The sequence below is a fragment of the Tasmannia lanceolata genome, unplaced genomic scaffold (genome assembly GCF_043159265.1).
Source record: "Tasmannia lanceolata isolate RefF3 unplaced genomic scaffold, GAP_Taslan_0.1 ptg000008l, whole genome shotgun sequence".
Lineage (NCBI taxonomy): Eukaryota > Viridiplantae > Streptophyta > Magnoliopsida > Canellales > Winteraceae > Tasmannia > Tasmannia lanceolata.
The window spans coordinates 15603061-15621332 of NW_027518685.1; the positions used below are offsets into that span (position 1 = coordinate 15603061).

General features: G+C 37.5%; 1 protein-coding gene across 1 annotated transcript; it reads left to right on the forward strand.

Annotated features, from left to right (window-relative positions):
* Window positions 1-8722: 8722 nt before the first annotated feature.
* Window positions 8723-11711, forward strand: LOC143883296 (alcohol acyltransferase 9-like). The gene is made up of 2 exons (XM_077386639.1): window positions 8723-9316; window positions 10685-11711. The coding sequence occupies exons 1-2, from the start codon at window positions 8888-8890 to the stop codon at window positions 11603-11605; spliced, it is 1350 nt and encodes a 449-aa protein (XP_077242754.1). The 5' UTR covers window positions 8723-8887; the 3' UTR covers window positions 11606-11711.
* Window positions 11712-18272: the final 6561 nt, after the last annotated feature.

An 18272-nucleotide genomic window follows, 5' to 3' on the forward strand; every position in this document is an offset into this window, starting at 1 on the left:
TTCTTTTGCTTTCTCTTTATTTTTTTACCTTTTTCTTCGATCAGCCTATTAAAACCAGATTTACTTTCCAAAAGGAAAACACCCACATCATCAAATCATAAACTGTCGGTACATCAATAAAATAGAAGATCATCAAATCATAGAACGAGCCAAAACAAAAAGAGAAATGATATCAGCACAACTATGTTTTCGTAAAGAAGCTCATGTATCCAAAAATCTCTTACAAACCATTCATTTAAATACTAAAATACAAGATACATGAGCTTCTTTACGAAAACATGGTTGTGCTGAAATCATTTCCCCAAAAAAATTTATACAGTTCCTCTTAAACAATTCATAGTCCAAGATATTATTATAAAATGGGTCATATATTGAGGTCCATTTTTTTTTTTTTTTTTGAATAGCATATTGAGGCCCATTTTTTATGATCCAAACCATTCATTTAGTACTTGTTCCACTGTAGATAAGTTGTGGCCTAAGTAACTTATCTAGAAAATGATCCTAGGCTCCTAGCACTTGTTCCACTGTAGATAAGTTGTGGCCTAAGTAACTTATCTAGAAAATGATCCTAGGCTCCTAGCACTTGTTCCACTGTAGATAAGTTGTGGCCTAAGTAACTTATCTAGAAAATGATCCTAGGCTCCTAGCCTGGCCTCTAAACTAATTGGTGTAAAAAGGACGACTCAGAAAAGCTTTACATAAAAGCAGCAGCATGTGATCACTGAAACACTGAAACTTAGATACCCTTTAGTGTGCCCTGTGCATTGGAGCAACTGAAATTCGTTCCAGAGAAAGCCATTATGGGCTGGACAGATTTTTCAACATGGTTTAGATGAAAAAATTTATCCTTTTTGTATTTACCCTACTATAAGAGACTTTAAACAAAAACAAATAAATGCAGTTGGGGCTCTAACAACTGCAAATCTATAATCTCTTGTATCTTATTGTTCATACTAGGAACCAACATTGTTCCTATGGTAATAAGGCATAAACTGTTATAAATTTCTTATACTTAATAAAATTATTCAATGATATAAGGTATAAGAATGTACCTTACTAGGAAACTTGCTCAACGTACCTATTAGTTAACATTAATGCTTTTCAAAGTACATATTGTATGCAGGTACATCAGAAACTATCTTTAGTCTCTTTAGTGGAATCTGGAGTCGCGGTCGTTGTAGCCATAAACTCTAACATGATAGTGGCAACAAAACCAATGGCGATGTAAGCAGAGAGTCACCCGTCTTGCGGTGCAGGATGAGGTCACTGAGTTTTCTTTTTGTCGAACAGACAAGTATAAAACCCGGTACACCTGAAACACCTACAGGTGCAAAGATAAAGAATTAGACGAAGGAAGTGCCGCATGATTGGGGATAAGGTGTGGCAACGATGAACAATACCTACCTGGTAATTAATGCTCTCTAATATCTTATATTAAATGCGGCCACTAATAATATTAATTATTAGAGCTCCAACTATGTTTATTTATTTTATTCTCCTTTTTATATTATTTTACCTTTATAATTTTCTTATACTTTCCCTAATAAATCTCAAATTATCCCAATTTCTTCTCAAATCACGAAAAACACTAGCTCACACTGGAAAAAAGAAAAAGAAAATGAAAATGGAATCCAGACTTTGGAACTCTGATTTAAATATATATAAACGTTTATTCAATTAGGAGAAGCGGGTTTGGAATAATTTTGTCACATCCCCCCCTTGCCTCCTTTATACATTTCTAAGCCCCATGTTTTTGTGTCTTTCTAATAAAAAAGGAAAAAAAAATGAATTTGGATTGGAAATTTGGAATCAGGTTCCAAGTTAAAGTCAATCCAAAAGAAGGAAAAGAGTAAGGGTGTCTTGAGAGTGATGTTTACCAAAGTCTATCGCACTTCAAAAGTAGATGCCCAAGTCAAATCCTTTAAAAATCGTTCAGCTTCAATTCCTTCAAATATTCCAAATATCGAAAGGTTGAGATATTGGATTGTACAATGCTGTATCAAAACATCTCTCTACACGTAGTAGTGCTCTGAAAGATGCTTAGATATTCAATCATTTTGTTAATTTTCTTGAGCATTGTCTACCATATTCGATGGCTACGATCAACTAATTGACTGTGGATCTTTAGATGATGGCCCGCCCATTCTTAATTAGACCGTCACAGTGTGGCGACACGGGTAATTTGAAAATTTAATGATTGTTTTGATATTTAAGTAGGAAAATGATATGCGGGCCCCCTTGTTTTGATAATATCATTCCCCTTTATTTAAACATTTCGCGTGAATTAAGCATCCCAACCAACTTAAAAGCTAGAACAAAAGAGAAGTGTTAAAAATGCTTGTGTGACAAAGAAAAGAAATTAAAAATCCAACACATTCCCCTATAATTGCCCACAAGCTTGCAACATAGTCAAAATAGCTACATAAACCAAATGTTTCTAAGATTTGAATGATTATTCTCACCAAATTAGGGAATTAGATCTATTATTCCATCATGACTAGGAGAAATCAGAAAGAGGAAAGGAGAAGACACACCAAATTAAAGTAAGAAATGACAACATATACTCTCCATTTGTAGTAAAACAGCAAGACAATGAGATTGTTTCAAGTGATTCCAATACCTTTATTATAACTGTTATCTACAAACAATCAAATTTAACATCAAAACCATTTGCATATAAGATTATAAGCAAAGAATTTCTAAAGGTGTCCAAAGAAGACAATTAATCTCTTAATGAAAAAAAATTGTATGGAGAATTAGGGTTCAACTAGCAGGACATTAATGAAAATGTCCATAACACATCACATACATACGTTTGGTCATCATGACCAGTGTAATATGGCAATTGTACACATGGAGAAAATCAAGAGAAAACAAAGAATTTCTTATTTTTTTAATAGTAATAAAGATTTCTTATTTAATAAATAAAGTAGTAAGGACATCACATCTAGGGTAGAAAGTTAAAGATTTTTTTGAGGTTTGCCAATATTTTAGACATTTGCAAAAACACTTCCAGGGCCAACAGTCCTCAGACAGGATTGCGGAAAAACAATTCCATTTCTTGCAAGGTGAGTAAAAAAAAAGCTTCTTACTAACCCCTCACCCTCCATCCTACTGAAAAAACATATTCTTTTAATAAGTGTTTGCAGGACTTCCCAACTTGACAGCTACTGCTAATGAAATTCCATTTAGGGAAAAATACACTTAGACCCCCTTGTGGTTTCTGACGCATTCAACTTAACCCCTAATGTTTAAAAAGTTACAAGTAGACCCCTGTGGTTTCAATTTGTATAAGGTAGAACCCCTCAGTTGACGGTTCGTCTACAGATTGAAGAGTTAGGATGATCCGATGGAGCTGATTTTTTGGGCACACCCTATGTCAGGGCCCATCAAATGAACGCTTTGGATCATCCAAACAATGTGGGCCCATACCCGAATCCAAATACTACCAAAAAACACAATGGGCCCACATTGTTTGGATGATCCAAAGCGTTCATTTGATAGGCCCTGACATAGATAGGGTGTGCCTAAAAATCAGCTCCGTCGGATCATCCTAACCCTTTAATCTGTGGACGAACCGTCAACTGAGGGGGTCTACCTTACACAAATTGAAACCACAGGGGGTCTACTTGTAACTTTTTAAACATTAGGGGTTAAAAACCACAGGCATGTATTAGATCTTATTTAGGACTCTTAGCGAGATGTATCTTTAGTTAGCCCAAAAATCGCATAGCTAGAGAAGACAAAGTTTCCTAATTGACTAGGTTTGCTCAAAGTGGGTGACCCTAATCCAACAGGCACAAGTTACAAAAATAATTAAGATCAAATGAATGCGACCCAAAATGAAGACTTGCATCACCAGTGTAGTAATGGGTAATTTTTGTACATTTTCAATCATTACACTATCTTTTCTAGGATAAGGGCACCAGCATTGGTGAACCATTTGCCCAGTTTGTTTTGGATTTTGAGAATAGACTGTGAGACCAAATCTGATTGTTGGACTCAGAATTACTTTTAATTTAGAGCCTAGCTAATTATCAGTTTTGGACTTACAATTGTTCTCAAAATCCAAAAAAGCGAGGACTTAAAAGATGATATTCTCTGATTATCTCAATGCTTTCAACTCCTCTTTCTTTTCGTCTCTTTTCTTCTTTTACGTCTTCTTTTCAGTGGCATCCAACGTGAACCAATCTTCCAACAACACCACCCCCCCAACCACCTTCCTCTGATCCCACTTCTGGCCCTACTCCCTATCGGATCACTCACCTAAAGGAATGGATCCAAAAACCCAAAGCCCTTGTTTCTTTGAAGCACCCCTTACCCCCCTTTTCAGAGTCTTTTGGTCTCCTGTGATCCACATGATCCTACCTATTAAGTCTCATTGAGGGCAATAGCTAATGGTTGTTGAATCTAATGTGCTACTTCATAATGACACTTGGTTATTGATCCCACCTACTAAACCACACTTGCTGCTAGAAATCTGATTAGCGAAAATTGCTCAAAGCAAAGAATAACTGTAGACACCCCATTTTAACTAAACCCTAAACCCTTATTTCGAATAAAAATTCTTTCGAAAAGTGAGTGGGTGTCCAAAAAATCATTATGGAGTAGGTTAGCATCCCTAGTAATTCTTTACAAAATTCCGAATAAGTTGTGCCGAGTTTGTGTTGTTGTGGTATTTTTCTTAGCATATATGGGGAATGAATTATCCAAATAGAGGTGGTTGTCCAGAGAAAGGAAACGGGGGTTCGAATACATCATTTCTCTTCTTAAAAATTCATCGATTAGGGCTTTGTAAGGGGTGCTTGATTTTTCTCTCCCAAGAGCGAGGACCTCATTTTGCAGCCAAGAGAAGAGGGGAGGTGTTTTGGGTTGAAGAAAAAACAGAGGAATGAGAAACCCTAACTAGTAGAAGGAGAAATTGAGAGAGAAGGGAAGAAATTGTAGAGAGTACTCGGGCTCCACCCTCACGCCATCACCACCGCCATCAACATCGCCATCTCCGACCACCACCCGTCAACACCATCATCTCCATCTTCTTCTTCTCCATTTTTCTCTTCTTCTCTAAAACCCAATATCCAAACCCCTTTGTTTTCTTCAACCCCAAAACCCAGCCGAGCTTTACCCATCGCCACCACTACAAAGCCGTCGGCCAATCATCCTCCCTTCACCTCCGCCACTACCCTTGTCATCCGAACCCTCTTCTCAAACCATCTTATTCTTCACCTTCATCTTCCATCTCAAAAATCCTTGAAACCCACTTCAAATCCCCATTTTCTATCTCCACAACCACCATTTATTTTTCCTCTCATATTTTGGGGGTTTCTGATTTTCTAAAAAACAAAGAGAGTGAGAGAGAAGAGGGATCCCGCCACCAATCATACCTCCATTTCCACCTTCATCTTCCCCAACCCCTATCTTCATATCTCAACCTCCAAAACCTAAACTCATTTCCACAATTCCCTCTTCTTCACAGCCAAATCACCGCCATCAACTTAGGATCAAAGCTTTGTCTAAGAAGGGTGAAAATAAGGGGCGATGAAGGCGCTAGCCCAAGCCCATCCTTAGGGGACTTGCTCAATCCAAGTAGTGATCCCCTCTTTATTTAGTAGACTTTCCAAGTCTTTTAGATACCTTTAGATAGAGTCTTTCTCTCATTACAATGGTAATATAAGAGTCATCTGGAGCCCTCATTTAAGAGACCATTGTGGTCTCATTAGTGTGTTACACTAGGAGACACCCTCTGTCTCATTAAGGTAGTCCTTCTTTGAAGACAAGCCTTGTCATTCAGAGCCTCCCCTTAGGGGGGTTTGCTTCAGTTTTAGTAGAGAGTTTACCCATAGGAGGCATACATTGCCTCATTTATAGAACATTTCCTAAGTTGTACCCCAACTTGTACCCCTACTAGTTGAGGACCAACTTGGTTGATTAATTACCTCATTTGTACAGCCCTATTTGGAGACAAGCCTTGTCTCATTTATAGAGTTTTTCCTTTCGGATGTTTACCCAGCCTCATGTTAGAGCCCCTATTATAGCGAGTCCTTGACTTGATAAGTGTTATTAGAGAGTCCTTGACTCATTTACACTCCCCTTTTAGTTTGGTTAGTTAGGAGTTTCTCCTTTAGAGTTGTTTTTTTATCTTGGTTAGAGACTAGCTCAGTCTCATTAGAGCTTTGCCTTTTGGGATCTTAAATCATTTCTTTGTCTTTGACATTGGTTTACCTAATTTAGGGGTTTCCCCTATTGACCCTAGGGTTTGACCCTAGGGTTTGGCCCTAGGGTGTTGTTTTGTGTTTCCCTTAGGTCTGTGACAAAAATGGTGAAAATCTTTAAAAATCCAAAAAACATTGGAAAAGCTTTAAAATCTAAAAATCATTGAATATTTTAATACTCAAAAACATCGAACATTTGAAAACATCAAATGCCTTAAATCATTTGGAGTGTTAGGTCTTAGTGGTAGTTAGGAAACAAGAAATCAAAGAAAAAACAAGAGATTTATGTGGTCGGCACTTGGCCTACACCCACAGGCAATTCGGAAGGTAAAAATTTACTAAGAATGGGAAATTACAAACAAGGGTCATTATCTCTCCTGCAAGCCTGAAAAACCCCACGAACACCCGCTTCTTGCAACCGAAGCAAAAACCTAATGCCCTCTTCGCAATGTCTTCGAAACCTGGAAAACACCATGAAAGAGACCCAATAACTTTGGATCCAAGCCCTTACAAGCAAAGAAGAAGAAAACCAAGGGAGAGAAAGAAACCCACTTTGTTCTTTAGAATAATCAAGCTCCCAACTAAAGATAAAATCCTCTTTAGTGGACTTACGAAAAAACATTCCAAGAATGACCCTTCTTGAAGAAGTCATCCCACATGATTTTATATCACTAATCCAACACTCACAATATTTTTGGTTGTAAATGGGTTTACCTTGATTTGATGAAACCGTAAGTCATGTGACCCAGGCTCCCAACATAAGAATGATTGTATCCGTTGCATACACCTTTCACTACCTGCTTCACCTACTTGACATTCGCAATGTCTTTCATACATGGTAATTTCTCTTAAGTCTTCATAGTCCAACCTCCAAGTTTCACTGATCTGAGTCATCCGCATCATGTCTGTCTTCAAAAAGCCATTTACGGCCTCAAAAAAGTTCCTGGGGCCTGGTTCATTTGATCTGGCATTGTTCTCCTTAAGCATCACTTCAAGTACAGAGCTGCTGACACATCCCTCTGTGTTCGGCTCACCCTACATGATTGTGTTTTGTTAGTTGTTACTATTTTATGTCAATGATATTATCATTACTGGAAGTGATGTGTCTAGCATCTGCTCATTGCTCACCTATCTTTCTGGACATTTCGACATGAAAGAACTCAGTGAACTTAGATTCTTTCTCAGCATGGAAGTTATGCGATTAGCAACCTCCATTGTTCTCACATAGACGAAGTATACTATCGAGGTCCTTGATTGTGCTTCTATGCTTGGGGCACAACCTCTGACTACTTTGGTTTGTCCTGGTTTGAAATTGTCTTGCATTAGTGGTGATAGCTTCCCTAAAACTACTCAATATCAAAGTTTAGTAGGCACTATTCAGTACCTCATTATGAGAGAACTTGACATCCCTTAAATGGTAAACAAGTTTGTCAATTCATGCACACTCCCATTACCATTCACTATGAGTCTATGAAGAGAATCCTTTAATATCTGTGAGGTGTTGAAGAAATGACGGTGAGAAGTTGAAGAAGTTTGCTTCAAGGCACATTACAATTCGTTACTTTCCTTAAGACCATATTCGCCCCACCAGCTGAATGATGCACAAAGATACAATATTGAAGCCCAATAAATATGATCTATTGATGGGAGAGATGACCCTAGATAAACAGAGTCCCTCATAGTCCTGGTTGTTAAAGTATAAAAGATCTAGTAACACCTTCTCCACCTTCTCCAACAACTTAAGCTTTTAGAGTAACTGGTTGTTTCACATGTTATCAGAGCAAAGGTCCTGAATTCAAACATCCCGGATAGCAAAAACCCACATACAATGGCCAAACCCAAAAGACGAGTCACATGTGCGAAGCGTAGGCCAACCCAGAAAGAGGGGCCACACATGAGGGGGAGTGTTAAACGTATAAAAGATTTAATAACACTTTCTCCAGCAGCTTAAGGTTTTGGAGTAATTGGTTGTTTCACACCGGCCTTAGCTAACCTCTCCGCAAGATCGTTGGCATAGCTAACCTATCCGCAAGATCGATGGCATTACTAGAAATATGTACATAAGAAAGGAACCTGTCATTGTCATTAATCACGGCACTTATCTTATCCAAAAACTTTACTAACCTCCATGAACCAATCCTCTGTACCAAGAAATAACATTAGAAGAATCACTTTCTACCTCCAGCTTACCTTCCATATCTCTAAAAGATGCCATGCTAAAAAGTGGAGAGCACAAACCGTGACTTCAGTAGAACTTGATAAACCAAACGGACCAGAAAATACTTGGATATACAATGGCATCATCATAATATTCTTGCGCATGTTATGCTCATCAATCATATAACTTGTTATTATCTTTTGTGAATATTTAACAGCTAAATGGACAAGCTTAAAGAGAGAATAGTGTCACTATTAAAACAAGGGAAATTATTTAATATTAAAATGTTTCTCCTAAGCAAATTTAATTTAGCTTAAAAGCATCTTTCTGTTGGGTAATGAAGAAAGAGAAAAAGGGGAATATAAATCTAATCTTACAAGAGAAAATCTAACTGTAGATCTGATTTGACCTACTCCTATAACTACAGAATCACTTACACCCTCCTTTGCCCATTCATCCCTACACTTTGTTTCTTCCCATACCCATCTCTCTAACTTGTGTTTTGAGCAAAAAAAACATGCTCCAATCCTCAGAAATCCCAGATTGTTTCTACCCAAATCAACCCACCTTAGTCTCACCAAATAGTCCCACACCAAAACACACTCTCTATCTTTCTAACCTTGATGATCAGAAATTTCTCAGATTTTCTATAAAATACCTCTACCTCTATAAGAAATCTGTGGGCCTAGAGAGCCTTAAATCCTCCCTCTCTAGAGTTCTAGTTGATTATTATCCATTGGCAGGGAGGCTGAGAATCAGTTCAGAGGATGATGAGAAGCTTGAAGTTGATTGCAATGGAGAAGGTGCTGTTTTTGCCGAGGCTTTCATGGACTTTACTGTGGAGGAGTTTCTAGAAGTTTCTAGAAAACCCAACAGGTCTTGGAGGAAGCTCTTGTATAGAGTGGATTCTCAGAGCTTCTTGGGTATTCCTCCTCTTGTAATTCAGGTGGGTTTATTATTTTTTGCATTTATTTTTCATTATTATCTATTTTGTTTTTTGAGTTTTTTCAATAAGCTTGACAGTTTTGTTGATATTTTTCAGTTGTTGTTGCTCTATTCTTTCTAGTTTTCCATGTTCTGCTTTTGGGTCACCAATGAGATGTTTAGATTTTCTCAGTGGGAGAGTACTATATTTTCATCCATGATTAATTTAACTTTTCCTATCCATGATTTAACTTTCCCTTTTTCTTTCCTATCCTTATTTTGGTTTGATTTTGCTTCATTCTTGGCCGTTCCTCTGCAACTACAATCATTTTGAGTACATGTTTTCAAGATAATGCAAATCCCACTATATCTAATTATTTTTCTTGAAAGTTTATCAATCATCTTCCTTGATAATACTGTATATGGTTATTTGAGAAAACAAGTGCCCTGTTGCTTTTCGGAAAACTAGTTTGGTTTACATCCTCTGCCAAATTTTATGTTTCTCTTTGGTCTTCTATTTCCAATTTTATTTGAAGATAAACCATAGAAAGATTACTCCTGTTTCATTCAAGAAAATGGCCCACAAACACAAAGAAGAAACCCTTGACTTCTCCGAAATTTTATTTCCTGTCTAAATTTTAGAAATTCTTCTTTCATTCTTAAAATTCCCAATGAAAGTTCTTTTTTGGTTACGCAGTGGAAGAAGCACAAAATAAAGGAGTGGGCTGTATCTATCAAAAACCCGGAGCAAAATTACAGCTCCTTGATCTCTTAATCTCTTATATTAGAGTTTTGATAATGGGGTGAACCCACCTTGTCTTTTACTATTTAAGCAGCGGCCAAAGGCTGCTACTACAGGCAAAGAGCTCCAACTTCCAATTTAAAAGTGTAAGACAAGGTTAGTTCGCACCATTATCAAAACATGCAAGATCTTGCAGATACTAGCCCACCTTATATGGTGTAAACCTGTGTAGTCCGGTATTTTTCAAAATGTACGGTACGCCCTACACCATAAGATGATCCAAACCATCCATTTGACGGGCCACAATGGACAGTTTGGAACATCCTACGGTGTAGGCAGCACAGTACTTTTAAAAAAAATACTGGACCACACGGGCTTACATAATATGTAAACTCACTTTTAGTAAAGAATAATGATAAGGAAATGATATCACCACAGCCATGTTTTGATATCAGCAGTATTCTCGTCTTTTATTATTTAAAGAGCTGTTCAAGGCCATTACAGTTCCCAGAAAGCTCTCACAAGTCAATTAAAAATATACAAAGCCAAGCTGGGTTTGTGCAATTATTAAAACATGTTGTGTGGATATCACTTCCCTAGTTTTTATTTTGTTATGCTCAAGATTGATTTTCCGTTTTTGCCCTTCAGGTAACGAAACTCCGATGTGGAGGCATGCTCCTCTCCACGGCGATTAATCACTGCCTCGCCGACGGAATCGGCACCTCGCAGTTCCTCCACGCGTGGGCCCACCTCACCACCAAACCCAACGCCGATCTCCTCGTCACCCCTTTCCACTCCCGCCACGTGTTACGCCCACGCAAACCTCTCAAAATAACCTTCCCTCACCTGGAATTTACAAACTCTACCCATCCCCATTATCCAAACGGAACCACCCTCTTGGACCCCACCCAACAAACCATGGTCCCCACATCCTCAACCTTCACACCAACCCAAATCCTACACCTAAAAAAGCTGTGTGTTCCCTCGCTAAAATGCACCTCTTTTGAAGCCCTAGCCTCACACGTGTGGCGCACGTGGGTCAGATCCCTGGCCCCACCTCCATCCATCAAAGTCAAACTCCTCTTCTCAGTCAGCATTAGGAAAAAGCTAAAACCGGAACTCCCAGAGGGGTATTATGGGAACGGGTTTGTACTAGGATGCGCTGAGGCTAGTGTTAAAGAACTGGTCACTGCTAACATGCGCCATGGGGTGAAGCTAGTGCAAGAAGCTAAGGCCACTCTAACTGATGATTATGTGAGATCAATGGTTGATTTTTTGGAGGAAAGGCGAGTAAAACCTGATCTCTTGGCGAGTTTAGTTATCTCTCAATGGTCTAAGTTGGGATTAGAAAACTTGGATTTTGGTGAAGGTGGGCCCCTCCATATGGGTCCTTTGGCTAGTGAAATTTACTGCCTTTTTTTACCTGTGATTGGAGATTCCGATGGGACCACAGTGCTTATGTCGGTGCCGGAGAGTATTGCCGGTAAATTTGAGTTCTATTTGAGGGAATTTCCAGAGAGAGAAGAACATGAAGTGAAGGACATTGGAGAATCACGACCCTTAATTTGAAAAAAAAGGGCACTTAATTTGAATGTGATTAATGTTAGAAAGGCCAAATTGGGGGTGGTTAGAGTTTGAAAGGAAAAACAATTGAATTGGGAGGTGGATTTTTTTCTTTTTCTGTTTATTTTTCCTTAGGTCACGTTTGGATACCAGCAAGATTTAGATTTGGATTTAGTTGATATTTTGAACTAGATCAGATCCTTAGAATTTCCAAATTAGTTACAACAGTGCAAAAAAATCCAATTTTCAAATCTTTTGTGCGGGACGTTATTTGGAAATCAACGTTTGTGGCAACTTCCGTCACCATCGCTGCTTCTCGACGTTGCTCCGGCAGCAGCGAGACATCCCTCCCTCCCTCTCTCTTAAAACATGATCATGAAGATGATTGATGTGTTTTGTATCAAAAACTCAAATCCAAATCAAAATACAAATGCATGGGGTATCCAAACGGGCCCTTAATGTGAATGTTAATTGGAGAGGAGAGAGGGCATTGTGGTAAAATGATAAAAGGAAATTAAGTTTCATAACATTTGGGGCTCAAAAATTCTTTATGCGGGGCGTAAAACAAATTTTATGCTCATTTATTTTTCTATTTAAAAAGGGCTTAAAATTGGTTTTATGTCTATTTGACGGGGAAAGAAACAGCTTACTTGAAAATGAGTTTTCTAGTGTTTGGCTTATTTATTTTAGCTACTGATATTTGCTTTACCATGGTTTGATAATGGGACGAACTCACATTGTCTTTTCTTTTTTAATTGGCTGTTGAGAGCTTTTTTGGAATTGTAGCCACCTTTGACAACTGTTTAAAAAGTAAAGACATTTTGTGTACGCCCTATTATCAAAACAAGGTAGTTCAAATATCCTAAGCCTTTATTGTACTTGCACTAATTTTTTTTTTTAGAACAAAACAAATTCATTTTTCAAAAGAAAAATTGCCAATGGGGAACATAAAAAAATACGAGAATTGCCAACTGGGGACACAATTTTGAAAAATTGTTAAAGAGGGTTGATAACCCCCTTTCGAGAGTTTAATAATCCCATTTAGAGGGCTGATAACCCCCTTTTAGAGACTTGATAACCCCCATTTCGTCCCTCTCTAACAATTATTCAAAAGTGTGTCACCCATTAGCAATTCTCGTATTTTGATTTCCCCAATTAGCAATTTTTTTCCTTTTTCAAAGACAAAATTACAAATGTTTCAATTATTACAATTAGAATCTGACTAGGGCAGATTCTAACAATTAATTTTTGGGTCCCACACATAGACAAGCATGCATAACCAAGACCGATGATCTCCTAACAACTCTCACTCTCTCTCACTAAACAACTTTCCTTCATTTTCTCTAGTCTCTTCTCCCTCCTCTCATCTCTAATCATTGCTTGCTTTTTCTATAGTTTCATGAAAAGAAAAAAACTTAGGCCATGTCTCGCTGCCAGGGATTTTTTTTTCATGATAAATTGGTGTCTCCAAGTGGTGAGAGAGGGATAGTGCAATGAAAAAGGAGAGAGATTTGAGAGGGCACTACTGAGATGAGCATGTGATGTGGCTAAAAATTAGGAAAAAGTCGATCCTATATTTAGTAGAGCTTTTTGTTTCCTGATTTTCAGTCAGCCAGTGTCATCACTTCGAGACATTAGTTTCCTGAATTTTAGCCACTTCACCCTCATCTCCACTTGGAGACACCGAATTATGAGAATGATGACGCTGATAGAGGGCATAAAATTTAGAAGGTTAGGTGCTTATTGTAAGACATTGCCACTTTTTTTCTTCTAGGCGTGCTTAGCTCCTCTCAATTACGTATTTCAAACCAAAAGTTGAAAGGTAATCATACGTTGGGACAACAATAGATTTATATTGCTAGTTTGGTGAGTGGAAAAGCATGTCATAATTAAGCATTTTGTGGAATGTATTTTACTTTACTATACGTTTAGATGATATTGTAAGTTTTATAAGTTTTCATTGGAAAAAAAAAGTTACATAATACTTGTAAAAGAAAGTAATTACTTAGGAAAATGATACGCGCACTTCTTCCTTGACAATTAAACATTTTCCCCTTACCTCACATCTCTAAACTCAGTTGTTATAGGCTATTATAGGTCTCAAAAACTACCAATGGCCAATAAAAAAGTGCTTAGTAAAATGGTAAGCTTTTTTTCTAAAGGAAAGGAGTGCTGATCTTATCTCTCTTTCTCTCAACTGAACTTTTACAGGAAAAAAGGAAAAAAATTGGATTGTTTGTCTTGGATAATTAATTACTAGATGCTTCACTGTATGCTTAAGATAAGTTGATCTTGCATTATATAGTTTTATTTTAAAAAGTTGTTATCTGTATGCATTAGATAAAGAATACACGCACACATAAACGCGCATTATACCTCCTTTCGATACTGACATTCTTAACTTTATTAAACACATTTTTAATTGGTTGTTCATAGGTTTTTGGAAATTATAACAACTTCTAATAGCTAATTAGAAAAGTGTAAAATAGGAATTAGGAAATGCAATGCTAGCTATTATTAAAACAAGAGGAATGCTGCACAGGAGCCCTTGCAAAAAAACAGGAAAAGGGCGCTCTCATTGGTCAAGATCCCTTTATTACAGTTGTGCCATGATTTTCTATGCCATCCTAAATGGGTTTTGACCAATGAGGGCGCCCTTTCACAGTTTTTTTTTTGCATGTGAGTCTAGCATTCCTCTTAAAACAATGGTTTCTCTTTTAATTGGCCGAGAGCTTTTTGGGAACTGTAATGACCTTTGACAGGTCTTTAAATAATAAAAGACAAGATGAGATAGTGCAAATATCAAACCATGGTTGTGCTGATATCATTTCCCATATATATAATATTAGAAAATGGTATTTCCGCCCATTTTTTTGTCTTTTCCTATAAATGGATGCATTCTCACTCCCATTTTGTTTGTCAGTAAAAAGCAATTAAAAAGCAAGTTGAATCCACAAAATTGACTTAGATTGATAAGTCAGCAAAAAAAATGCAGAAATCAGTGTAAATCGACAAAATAAATTTTCAGTGGAGAAATTTGATTTTTTTTTTTTGTTGTTGCTAATTTCGCCTATTTTTGCCGGTTTATATCAAAATTTATTGATTTAAACCTTGTCTTGCCGGTTTAAATCATTTTTATTTGGTTTAAACCAAATTTGATTGATTTAACTCAATTTTTTTCCGATTGAACATGGTTTTATCTCTTCATCGTCATCTTTTTTCTCTCTTCTTCTTCCTCTCTCTTCAACATCATATATCTTCTTGCTCATTTTCTTCAGCCTCATTCGAATCCTTGATGCCAATCAATCCAGAGAATGCCACTTGGTGAAACCATCTTCATCACTAAGAGCCCTTCTAATACTCGCCGGCCCTAGGTTGCCCAAGCTAGAGTCATCAAAGTTTAACTTCAGCTATCCAGGGTCAGGAGGATTCCATCTAGGAGCGACAATCTCCTCACTCTCCCTGTCGCGACATATCTCATTCCAACATCGTCTAATGTCCGTGGGCGAATACATGCTAAAGTTTGGGAGGACTTTAGCCCATAAGATGAATAGAGCTACAATCCTTGAATAAGAAGAGAATGCGCTCCTTACTACATTCTTAAACGTGCGAGCATTCCTTTCTTTCCATAACATCCAAATATTGGTTACCAATATAAGTTTCCAAAGGATTTTTCCTTTGCCCGGCCACAACGTAAAATAGGTTGTGCCCAAACAATTATTTCCATATAGGATGGTCTCCTGATCTATAGAGAAACTTCATATTATGGAAATTCTATAGAAGGGAGGGTTGGAATCATCCTATGGAAATGATTTTTGGGGCAAAACATATTTATATTCTGGCTCCTCAAATGGACGATTTGGATCATCCTATGGTGTAGGCCGTACAGTACTTTTTAGAAAATACTGGACTATAGGCTTACACAATATAAAGGGATTTGTTAGGGACCATCATAGAAGGCATTTCGCGGACCGGCTGTTGCGTGAGAAAGCAGCCACACCACACGGCTCAGGTTTTGTCTCATTCAGTTAATTCATCGGAGGTGACTGCTCTCTCATGCAATAGACGGGTCCGTGAAATGCCTTCGTGATGGTCCCTAGCAAATCCCCCATATAAAATCTCTTTTTAATTTATTTATAGGACCGGAGAAATTTCCGAATGAGAGACTCCAAAGAGAAAATCACCCTGTGTAGGAATCCTAGAAGTGGTAGGAAAATGACACAAACATGAAAGTACAAGGTTTTGTTGGGTTGGTGGATTCAATTAGGTCATGAATGCGACCCTTGTTTCCATATTTTAACTTGTTTCTTTGTCTATCATACAGTAGATTTTCTATTTTAATTTAATATAATATAGGGAATGGCATTACGTCATCCAGCTTCTTCCTTCCTTTATTTTCACTTTCTACATCATCTATCTTAGAAGCATTTGTTTACAAACAAGTATTCCGGGTCCATGTAGAGCATGGGTGTTAGATGTTGGGCCCCACCTTAATGCATTGGTTTGGATAGATATGATAGCATTGGGGTAAAAAGGTGGGGGCCCACCATATGCATGGGTTTCGGTAGAGATGGTGGGCCTGCCACATCAAAAGTATGAGGTATAAAATGGTGGGCCCTGCCCTTCCTACGCATGGTTATAAAATTTGGGCCCCACCCCATCATACATGAGGTGTAAAATAGTCGGCCCCACCATATGTATTTGTTTGCATAGAGATGACGGGCCCACTTGATCAAGTGCAAAATGGCAGTCCCCACCCACACTTTTGCTTCGAAAGAAAACGGATGACAAACCTTTGTTAGGAGAAATTATATGGTGCAAGGCCTTACAACAATAAGGCCCTTCCGTATTGTTGTAAGGCCTTACACCATATAAAAACTCGCCTTGTTAGTATATATTTATAGATAAATGGATAAATAAAAGAGATGATGAAAGGTACCACAACAAGTGGATGTGAATAATCTTTCATTATTTACTTGTTTTTGTGTAATTAAATGATTGTGCTAAACTTATTGATAATTTAATAAAGTTTGATTTATATTAAATTCATTTTAGGCGTGAGGCAGATCAAATATTAGTCAATGGAAAGATTCGAACAAGATGTTGCAACCATTTATTAGAGCTATTAAATATTTTATAATGGCCAAAATTATTAATTAAACAAGAAAATAAACAAAAAGATAAATTAAATAATGCATTTTGGTAAGGAAAATGCGATTAGGGATTTGCTAGGCAATTTTGCAGAAAGCCATTTCATGGCTCACATTTTTCAGGAGAGAACAGCCACTACGGATTACTTTTTAGCAGATTTTGTCTTATTCATTTAATTCATCTGTGGTGGCTGTTATCTCATGCAAAAGTATGTTGCAAAATGGCTTCCTGCAAAATTGCTTAGCAAATCCCAAAAGATTTACTGCCTAAATTGCTTACCAACAAAATATTTTAAAGTATATAAGTTTTCAAAAGAAGGTGGGTTGGGAAAGTAGTGGCCGTCCAGGCCTTCGGGTCCTCTTATAGCAAATATTTTAAGGCTATTGTTATTGGCACTACCATGTTTTGATAATTGCACTAACTCACCTTGTATTTTAGTGTTTAACCAGCTGTCAAAACCATCACAGTTTCCAAAATAGCTCTCGTAAGCAAATTAAGAAAGAAAAGACAAGGTCAGTTAGTGCAATTATCAAAACACCGTAGCGACAATATCAGTAGCCTATTTTAAACATACAAAAATGAAAAAATGGGGAAGTGACATATTCACCCCCTTTTCTTCCCCGGGCCACTCTCTTATGAGTCCACAACTGATAATTACTTTATTAGTGTATTTAAGACTACTATTTTTTTTAGTTTTTACACTAGAATGGGGTGACCCTAGGAAGCAAAAGGAGCGAATATATCATTTCCCACATACCATGTGCCACTTTTTTGCCATTAAAAGTGAATTACCATAAAGTGTGACATTCGCGTGGGGGAAAAGCAGAACCATGCTATATTGAGTTACTAGTAAAAAACCCCTGCGAAATTTTATCTCGAAATTTTATCTCAAAATTTCGTGTGAGATAAAATATTATTTGATTTCGTTAGATTTCGTCCGAAATTTGAAATTTCAGTTTCGGTGAGGAATGAAAATGCAATCTGAAACCGAAATTTAAAACCCAGGTCACATACACCAATATTTTAAAAAAGGGAATTGCTAGCGTCCATCGCAAAAGGCATTCCGCGGCTGGTCTGTCACACATCAGACCAGCCACCTCGTTAGTAAGACAACAACTTTTGTCTCCATTCACGAGGTAGCTGGTCTGACGTGCAACAGACCAGCCGCGAAAAGCCTTTTGCAATGGTGCTTAACAAATCCCTTAAAAAATAATAATAATCACAATAAATGCTTTATTGATTTTTTTAAATCTTGGGGAAAGTTTTTCTCATGTGGGGATCACATGGAATGCCCGTGGCCCAGGGAAGAAGAGTGGGCGAATTTATCCCGAAATTGTTAATTATAGAAACTTTACATTTAGGCTATTGATATTGGCACTGCCATGTTTTGATAATTGCACTAACTCACGTTGTCTTTTCTTTTCTAATTGACTTTTGAGAGCTTTTGAGGTATATTATAATCACCTGGAATTTGCTGGGGTCCATCGCAGAAAGGCATTTTGCTGCTGGCTGTTGTATGTGA